Here is a 10,794-nt window from a genome sequence, read left to right as displayed (position 1 = left end):
AGAAGGGGGAATGAAACATGAGAGACTATGGGCTATGAGAAACAAACTGAAGACTTCAGAGGGGAGGGGGTAGGGGAATGGGATAGACTGGTGATGGGTGGTAAGGAGGGCTTGTATTGTATGGTGCACTGGGTGTTAAACGCAACTAATGAAGCATTGGACTTTACATCAGAATCCGGGGATGTACTGTATGGTGACTAACATAATATAATATAAATCATTTTAAAAAAAAAAAGAAGAAAGAAATACTAAAAAAAAAAAAAGAAAAGAAAACTGATAAAACCTGACTACTTTGCCTAAAATTTAACAGATTGCCAAATGCCACAAAACTAAATACTCCTAGTGCTCTCAGTAATATTTCAAAAGGACTTTGAAAAAAAATACATTCTGTATACATAGATCTTATTTTAATCATTAATCAATTTTAAAATGTGTTTATTCACATGATATTTAAAAAATGATATATTTTTGGTCCAAGCTACTCTCTTTACAAAATTCTATTAGATTATAAACAACTCCTTCTATTTTCTTGTTTCTGCTTTAGAGTTATGTGGGGTTTCTTAAAATTTTTTATTTTTTTCTAACTTTCTTCAGATATAATTGACAAATTAAAATTACATATATCTAAGATGTACAATTTGATGTTTTGGTACATGCATACAACATGAAATGATTACCACAATCAAGCTAATTAATGGACCCATTACTTCAATTACCTTTTTATTTGTGGCGAGAACATTTAAGATCTAGTATCTTTAGAGGCGCCTGGGTGGCACAGCGGTTAAGCGTCTGCCTTCGGCTCAGGGCGTGATCCCGGCGTTATGGGATCGAGCCCCACATCAGGCTCCTCTGCTATGAGCCTGCTTCTTCCTCTCCCACTCCCCCTGCTTGTGTTCCCTCTCTCGCTGGCTGTCTCTATCTCTGTCAAATAAATAAATAAAATCTTTAAAAAAAAAAAAAAAAAGATCTAGTATCTTTAATTTCAAGTACACAATACAGCATTATTAACTATAGTAACCATGCTATATATTAAATCTCCAGAACTTATTTATCCTGTATAACTGGAACTTTGTACCTTTTGACCCACATCTCTACATTTCCCTCACCCTGTCCCTAGCAACCACCATTCTACTATCTGCTTTTACGAGTTTCACTTTTTTAGATTTCACATGTAAGTACAAACATGCAGTATTTGCCTTTCTGTATCTGGCTTATTTCACCTACATAATGTCCTCCAGGTTTATACATGTTGTTGCAAATGGCAAGATTTCCTGCTTTTGTAAGGCTACATAACACGCCATTATCTCTCTCTCTCTCTCTCTCTCACACACACACACACACACACAATATCACATATCACATTTTATCTTCTTTATCCATTAACCTATTGATGAAAACAGGCTGTTTCCATTCCTTAGCTATTGTGAATAATGCTGCAATGAACATGGGAGTGGAGCTATCTCATTGATATACTGTTTACATTCCCTTTGGATATATACCCAGACACCAGATTGCTGGATCATATGGTAGTACTATTTTTAATTTTTTGAGGAACCTCCATACTGCTCTCCAAATTGACTATACCAATTTGCATTCCCACCAACAGTGTACAAGGGTTCCTTTTTCTCCACATCTTTGCTAACTTATCTCTTTTCTTTTTGTTAGCCATTCTAACAGGTGTGAGATGATGTGTCACTTTGATTTTGGTTTGTATTTCCCTGATGATTAGTGATGTCCAGCTTTTTATCATATACTGTTGGCCATTTGTATATTCTCTTTGGAAAAATGTCTATTCGTATCCTTTGCCCATTTCTTCACTGGATTTTTTTCTTTTCTATTGAGTTGAGTACTTATGTATTTTGGACATTAACTCCTTACCAGATGTATGGTTTACAAACATTTTCTCCCATTCCATAGGTTGTCTCTTTACTGTGCTGAATGCTTCCTTTGCTGTGTAGAAGCTTATTAGTTTGATGCAATCTCATTTGTCTATTTTTGCTCATTGCCTGTACTCTTGGGTTCATTTCCAAAAAAAATCATTGCCCTGACCAATGTCAAGCAGCTTTTTTTTCATGTTTTCTTCTAGAATTTTTACAGTTTCAGGTCTTACATTCGTCTCTTTGATCCATTTTGAGATTTTTGTATATGATGTGAGATAAGGGTTCACTTTCATTCTTCTGCATGAGGATATCCAATTTTCCCAGCATCATTTATTGAAGAGACTGTCCTTTCCCCATTGTGTGTTCTTGGTACCTCTGTTGATGATCAATTGATCATAAATGCATGGATTTGTTTCTGGGCTCTCTGTTACGATGTGTCTTGGTGAAGGTCTCTTTATGTGTTCAATCTGTTTGGGGTTTCATGGATCTGGATGTTCACTTGGGAAGTTTCAAATTTGAGAAGTTTCCTGTTATCATTTCTTTAAAGGAGCTTTCTGCCCCTTTTCTCTTTCTCTATGCCTTCCGGCACTCCCATAATCCATATATGGATGCATTTGATCGTCTATCATAAGTCTCATAGGCTTTCTTCACTTTTTTTTCATTCTTTTCTTTTCTTTTTCTACCTCTGACTGGATAATTTCAAAGACTTGTCTTTGAGCTCACTGATTGTTTTCTTCTGCTTGACAGTGTCTCCAATTGTAGTGATGTATGAATTTTTTTGTTCAATCACTGTGCTCTTCAGCTCTGTAATTTCTGTTTGGTTCTTTTTTATATGATTTCTACGTCTTTGTTAAACTTCTCATTTTGTTCACATATTATTTTCCTAATATAATTCAGTTGTCTATATCTCTTTTAGCTTAATAAGCTTCTTTAAAATAATTATTTTGAATTCTTTGTCAGACAGTTTTTAGTTCTCCATTTATTTAGGTCAGTTACTAGTATTTTATTCTGTTGCTTTGGTAATGTTATATTTCTCCATTTTTTTGTGAACCCTATGGCCTTGAATTGATGTCTCATTTGAAGAAGTAACTACTTCTTTCAATCTTTATAGATGGAATTCAGAAAGGAAAGCCCTTCATCATTCAGCCTATCCAGAAATTCTAGAGGGCTATGTAGTAGACTCCATAGGTGGGTTTACTGCTGGAGTACTCAGCTAGGCTATCCTGGTGGCTAGGTCAGTGGGTAAGCAGGTCTAGAGTCTGTGTCCACAGGGGCCTGCCTGGTACCTGGATCCAGACGGGCAAGTCTGCAGCCTAGGACCAGTGCAGTAGGTCTGGAGCTTGTGTCCACATGAGCAAGCCAACTGCCTGGGTTCATGGAAGTGGGCCTAGAATCTGTGTCTGTAAGTACAGGACTGGATCCTGGGTGCATAAGGGTCACCTGGTACAAGGGTCCATTGAAGCAGGCATGGTAACTAGGTCCATGAGGGCAAGCCCAGAGCCTGCGGCCATGGTGGCAGGCCTGCAGCCGGGTCTACAAGGGCCAATCTGGAGCCTGAATCTCTTGGGCCAGACCGAAGGAAGCATGGAGGTTAACCTGGCACTGGGATAATTTTCGATCCTGAATCCATGGATGCCACCTTAATGCTGGGGTGAGCCTGGCACCTGGACTCACGGGTATGGACCTGGTCCTGAGTCTTCAGGAGCTAGCCTGGTGCCAGGGTCCACTAGGGCAGGCCTAGTGACCAGATCCATGGTGGCAGGCCTGGTTCTGAGTCCATGAAGGATGGACCTGGTACCTGGGAGCACATGGGTAAGCCTGAAGGCTGCGTACACAGGAAAGGGCCTGAAGCTTGAGTTTCCAGGGACGAGCCTCATCTTGGGTCCACAGGAGCCAGTCCAGTGCTGGAATATACTGGGGAGGTCATGGAATGTAGGTCTCCTGGAGCCTAGGGCCACAATAGGCCAGCCTGGAGTGTGAGGCCATGGGGAGCAATCTGGAGCATTCCTGGTAGGAACCAATCAGGCACCGGGGTTCACTAGAGAAGACCTGGAGCTAGGGTCAGCAGCAAAGTCAGGTGCTCATTTCACTCTCTTTCCCCTTTGCAGAAGGTCTCTCTCACCATGCTTCACTGCCCTGAATGGGCTTGGGGGAAGGATGATGCAGGTGATGTAAAACTGTCCTTTCTTATTTCTACACTTCTCCCAAGTGCTATATTCTCTTACTGAAATTGCCTAGTTCTTGCAAAGGTACTTTTGTATATGAATGGTTGTTCAAACCAATGTTTCTGTGAGGGGACAAGAGCAGGAAATTTCCATTCTGTCATCTTGCTGACATTATTCCTAAACACTTCTACCTTAATATAATAATATATTTATTTGCCAAGTTACTAAGTTAACGATATTATAATGTGAGGTGATTTCAAAACTCCACGTCACCCTCTTTATATTGTGGACTGTCAGGATAGAGAAAAATACGTGTCTCCATTTGAGTATTTAACATACAGAAATAAGATAGATATAGCTAGTGTTTATTCTATATATGTTACACAAATGGTCCTACAGAGCTTCTAAAGATAACTATAAACCTAGAAATTTGCAAGGTGTATAAATACAATAAATTTCATAGTAAACACTCAACGAAAATTTCTTAGATACAATTAAAATATCCTTGAATATTCATTATGACAGATCTCATATCACCTAGTAAAATACTGTACAGATAGTGGGTAGTCAATAAATTTTGTGATCAAAAGTTCATTAGAACAGATGGTTATTTTCCACCATCCAACTCCTGAGAGATAGTGCCTGATAAATGTTTCTAATTATAAAAATACACATGCTGCTTTGTCTTGCAATCACCATATATTTCATACATTATTCTGAAAGATATTTTGATAACAAAAAAACTATAACATCTTTATAGTTTTTGATAATAACAGCAGGAGTCAATCCAACATAGATATTTCAGATTAATGACTATGCTTCACATTACAGTGACTCTGCCTACATTTCCGACTATCCATAGTAAAGACAAGTCATTTAAAATGAAATATTACTCCCTAACTCATCATGATAAGGATCTGAGAGGAAGAGGAGAGAAACAGAAAAATGAAGCTGTTGATAAAACATTTAAAGTAACTATTACCCAGTAAATGAACTGGACAGGCAGTTGAAAATCAAAGACAAATTACTATACTATGAAAATTTACTGCAGCACACCATAAATCATTACAATATTTCATTAGCCATTTCCGATAAGTAAATGATTATCTGATCTAGGATATCTCTTTAAATTGCCTGAATTTTTCTGTCTTTATTTGCCAAGGAAGGGTTATCGTACGTGTATACAACTGGTATGACTCAGGATAGAAATCATTTTACATAAAGGGATGCTTTCTGGAATGTCACCTTGCAGCATCCACCTCTGAAATTTTGCTAAAGCTCAGCTTTCTAATGAAACAAAACATTTTTTTCTTTTCTAGAACATGCTAGTCCACAAACTCTCAAATCTAAATTCCTCACACATCCAAAATAACTGTTAGTCCAATCTTCATGATCTATAATAACAAGAAAAAACGAGGAACTAACACACAAACCCTTGAAATATGCAACTTCTAAAATACCACATTCAAGATTATAGTGTAAAAACTAAAAATATTATATTTTGAACAAGGAAAAAGCAAGAGAGCTCTAATGCCAAATACTAGTACTTTCTAAAGCTCAAAGAATGTGGATCTACCAATAATAACCTCTTTATAAGTGATACATATTCAACAGAACTAATTTTCAAATGCTCATTTGAACTGTCCCCCAATTTTATAAATGAAGAAATGAAGCCCCTGGTATCACAAGAATATAACAGATCTTAATTTATGTTATACAATAGCCATATAATTAAAAATAAAACTTTATAAATATACTTTCTCACATTTTTCTGAAATATTTTTTTAAAAAATCAATTGGTATCTCTTCTGCATGAAACCACATACATCTTACCTTCCGGACATAAGGCTGGTAGTTCTCAAACAAGACCAAAAAAAAAAAAAAAAAAGCTTCTATTACCTCCTTACAAATATTTTCAGGTGCTGGCCAACTCAAAGTCCTATAATGTTAACTAGGGCATTACTCTAGGAAACTCCTTAGGTCCACATTATTAAGACATCTACCTTCTTTCTTCATATATCCCGTGTCCATCTATTATTGCAATTATCACACTACAGTATAATTGCATTTGTCTTCCTCACCACTAAACTCTTTGAGAACAGTGATTGTCTTTTGATCTTGATTCTCAGCAAGCAGACTGCCAACTACATTGAAGGTGCCCAATAAATGTGTACTAACTGAATGAATATTGGCCCATTCTTCACAGAAAAATAGCTACAGTTCACACAAAAATGATTTCACAGATTAATTTTTCATACAAATTTAATTATAATCGTTTTTTCTTTATTCTATTAATATCAGGCATATAACAAATGTTTGACAGCCAGCAAGTATATTATGATAACCACTTCAGAATTTTGAATATTTATAAAAGCCAGGAATACAATTAAACATTTTATTAATGCATGGGAAAGGGCTCTACAATTAGAAAATGGAATTATAAGTTAAATTAACTGATATTGATACTCATAAGAAATATAGATGCTAATATCACCAAAAGTGTTAGGGTAAGCAGTAACAGTGAAGTGAATGTCCATACAAAAATTTCAAAAGGGAGTGTGCATAAGTCCCCCTAATCTTTTTTAACATTTATAAGAACTGTTCTTTTTTTTTTATTACACATTTTTTTTTAACGTTTTTTTATTATATTATGTTAGTCACCATACAGTACATCCCTGGTTTCCGATGTAAAGTTCGATGATTCATTAGTTGCGTATAACACCCAGTGCACCATGCAATATGTGCCCTCCTTACTACCCATCACCGTTCTATCCCATTCCCCCGCCCCCCTCCCCTCTGAGGCCCTCAGTTTTTTCTCATATCACTTTTTAAACACTAGATGCATATTCCTCTGTTACTAGTAAAATTAAAATCGGTAACCTATTCTTCACCAAAAATCAGGAATGATCTTAAAAGGTAAAAGGTCCTAGTACAACTACCCAGGGCAGCCGGGGAATGGGAGTGGTGGTGGTGAAGAGTGGCAGGGAGGATTTCTTATTCACCATGGAAAAATTAAAATAGTAGTCTGGGGCAAATATTTTTAATTAGTTAATTATATTAATTAATTTAATCAATTAAATTTATATTCTTTATATGCATTATCTTATTTTTTTCACAATAAACCTACAAGGTAGCTATGATTATTATCCCTGTTATAGATGAAGAATATAGAGCTGGAGAGATTAGCTTACTATTATTAAGTTTTAAAGATAAGCATTATGTCCAATTGTGTACTTGCCATCACTTTGATGATACAGTCCTCAGTGTTTCTTTAAAATCAGCTATACCAAGAAAACATTACTTAAGTATTTCTATAGCAAGTAATTGGCAATATTTGCTCTAAAATATTTTCAAGCCAAAATTGTCTCCTCTGTACTATATAGAGTGGAGTTTTGAAGTACCAATAGATTATTCGTCCAAACAAAAATCATAACTGAAAGTCAAAATAAACTCTTTGAGATCTGCCCTAATAGAGTTTTCAAAGTAACAGCTGAATTATAGACACATCCACATTATTTGTATAAAATTATGCCACTTTGTGCATTATAGACCATAGAGTGTCTATGTGTGTGCTGTTTTTATTTTAATGAGGCCAAATCTAGTACAAACTACAGATATAAGGCATTTATTATTGTTTAGTCTTATCACTTACCTGATCTATATTGAGTTCTAATTTTATTTTCCAAACCAAAACACAAAAATCTGCTACGATGATATGATAGTTTATATTAGTACATTTCAAGGAAGTACATGAACTAAATAAAGTATTTCTTTTTTTTTTTTTTTTAAGATTTTATTTATTTATCTGACAGAGATAGAGACAGCCAGTGAGAGAGGGAACACAAGCAGGGGGAGTGGGAGAGGAAGAAGCAGGCTCATAGCGGAGGAGCCTGATTGTGGGGCTCGATCCCGCAACGCCGGGATCACGCCCTGAGCCGAAGGCAGACGCTTAACCGCTGTGCCACCCAGGCGCCCCTAAAGTATTTCTAAAACTAGGTTTAGTAAATTATTTCCAAATTTTCTTACATAATCTACTCTTAAGAGTTGGCTATATTTTAACAACCCAAGAGTAGAAAATATCGTAAATTCCTCTTAGAAATATCTTATAAAATAATGTTTTGAGACAGTTTTCATTTTTATTATGTTTTTATTATGATCAATTAGCCAATATATAGTGCATCATTAGTTTCTGATGTAATATTCAACAATTCATTGGTTGCATATAACACCCAGTGCTCATCACCACATGTGCCCTCCTTAATACTCATCACCCGATTTTCAAAGTAGTATTCCACTTTTTATGGAAATATTTTCCATATAACCCCCTTAAATATTGAATCAGTTTCCAAGTGCTGTATATGTTCCAATATCTTCTACACACTTTAAAAATTGGTTTTATTTCTGCTAACACTTATATTATTTCAAGCAAATCTACACCTACAAAAATAGCATAATTCAAAAACACAACTCACAACTGACATACGCACTCACAAAAAATATATATACACAAATAAAACCAATGTGTTGGTCTAGTGTTTTAATTATTTTTATTATTTATTTATTTGAGAGAGAAAAGGAGAGAGCATGAGTAGGGGGAGGGACAGAGGGAAAGGGAGAGAATGCCAAACATACTCAGCCCTCAGCATGGAGCCCAAGACAGGCTCAATCCCAGGACCCATGAGATCATGACCTGAGCTGAAACCAAGAGTCAGATGCCCAACCAACTGAGCCAACTGGCTGTCCCTCTAGTGTTTTAATTATAAGGGACATCTCAACTTATGAAGTCAATAATACACTTCAAAACAAATTCTTGGGACACTGGGTGGCTCAGTCAGTTAAGCAGCTGTCTTCAGGTCAAGTCATGATCCCAGGGTCATGGGATCAAGTCCCTCATCGGGCTCCTTGTTCAGCGGGGAGCATGCTTCTCCTCTCTGCCTGCTCTGCCTGCTGCTCCCCCTGCTTGTGCTCCCTCTCTCTCTCTGACAAAGAAGTAAGTAAAATCTTAAAAAAAAAAAATTCTTAAATCTTATACACATGTATTTTAAGTATATTTATTCATATGAAATGATTTCTTGGTAAGAAATGCAATGGTTTACTATGCAAAACACAGGATGAATAATTTAGAAAATCTTACTCCCAAACACATATACAGATTAAGTCCAGTGCCAACTGACTTTTGAAGTCAGATCCACTTTACTTCCAAGATTTAGTAAAAAATAATTTATTTAAAAACAAAAAGAATGAACCATTGCTAGTGATTCTAGGACTTTCTACATATTTCCATGATATAAACAAGAAGCGTTGTTACCTGTTGTGTATACTTCTGTATTTCATCCAGAACAAATTCCACTTCTTTTGTGGTTGTTAATGAAGCAAGATTTCCACTGAGATTATAGCAATAAAGTTTTGCACTGTCATAGCTTTCTCTACTGGAATTGATTCTAAGACAAGCATCACCAATATGATTCCATCCTTCTCCACAAAGATGAGCTAGTCAAAAAACAAAAAAAAAATATATATATATATATCTTATTTTTAGATTACCAGGAGGCATATAAACTTTTCAGTTATTTTAGAATTCTAAATACAACTTTTGTATTTTTTAAATAACTTTAAATGATAAAAATTCTAAGGCTATCAATATAATTAACTAAAAAAATTTATCTAATAGCTTGGTGAAGAATAAAAACAGAAGATCTTTTTTTTCTTTAATTCTTAAGAATAATATAAGCTATGGCTATAACATCTGCTAAAATGTGTTGACTGTCTGCTAGGTTTTCTAGTGTATTGGCATATGGTCTCTCAACTAATAAAATCACTACTGTATTTACATCTCCAGGTCCAATTTATATTATACGAGATCACTTAAAAGAAAAATAACCAGCACATAACAAAAGCAATTTCAAAGCTATTCCTCCTTTCCATATCTAATTTCCATAGCCCAGGTACACTATTTTGACATAAGTTGGGTTCTTTGATTCTTTAATTGTAACTGTGGGGAGAGAAGTCTCATTTCTTTTATGTTTAATAAAGAAGCTATAATCTTTGCTTTCTAATGTTTATTTTTATACAGGTATTCAGGTCTTTCTACCATTTAAACATACTATTCAATAACGGTTCATTCTTAGAACACAAGTTGACCTTAAAACAGTGCCTATTTTCTAAAACACGAATTTACAAATAAATTATAAAGTTATACTCTAGTGTGTACTAGTTAATAATGCAATGCTTCATTAATACATTGATCTATAAAGATTGACTGTATTTTAGTTTCCAAACCACATTAAATGTATCAGTGCCTTCTGCCCCTTTGGCTTTAGATGCAGTAGTGCAAATTTTCTGGAATTGTTCCAAAGCTGCAATTCTCAAACATTTTGGTCTCGAAATCCCTTGATTTCTTAAAAATTATTGAGGACCTCACATATCTTTTCTTTATGCATTTTTTATCTACTGACTTTGACCATATTAAAAATTAAAACTGACCATTTAAAAATATATTTATTTATACACTTAAAATTGTAATTTTTTTTAATGTGTTTTTTATTATATTATGTTAGTCACCTCAAGAAGCTGGAACAGCAACAGAGGGACAGACCTAATCCATGCACAAGGAAGCAGTTGACCAAGATTAGAGCAGAAATCAATGGATTAGAAACCAGGAGTACAGTAGACCACATCAACAGAACTAGAAGCTGGTTCACTGAGAGAATCAATAAAACTGACAGACCACTGGCAAGACTTATCCAAAA

The 10,794-nt window shown here is 35.4% G+C and overlaps 1 protein-coding gene across 1 annotated transcript in view; it reads right to left on the bottom strand.

Moving 5' to 3' along the window:
* ATRNL1 (attractin like 1) overlaps positions 1-10,794 on the bottom strand; it is a 723,131-nt gene that overhangs the window by 560,478 nt on the left and 151,859 nt on the right. Inside the window, exon 14 of the mRNA XM_034663626.1 lies at positions 9,354-9,535. Coding sequence (XP_034519517.1) covers positions 9,354-9,535 — 182 coding nt within the window. The remainder of the gene's footprint in view (positions 1-9,353; positions 9,536-10,794) is intronic.

The sequence above is a fragment of the Ailuropoda melanoleuca genome, chromosome 6 (genome assembly GCF_002007445.2).
Source record: "Ailuropoda melanoleuca isolate Jingjing chromosome 6, ASM200744v2, whole genome shotgun sequence".
Classification (NCBI taxonomy): Eukaryota; Metazoa; Chordata; class Mammalia; order Carnivora; family Ursidae; genus Ailuropoda; species Ailuropoda melanoleuca.
The sequence above is the reverse complement of the archived record's forward strand: the minus strand, read 5'-3'. Positions and strand labels throughout refer to the sequence as shown.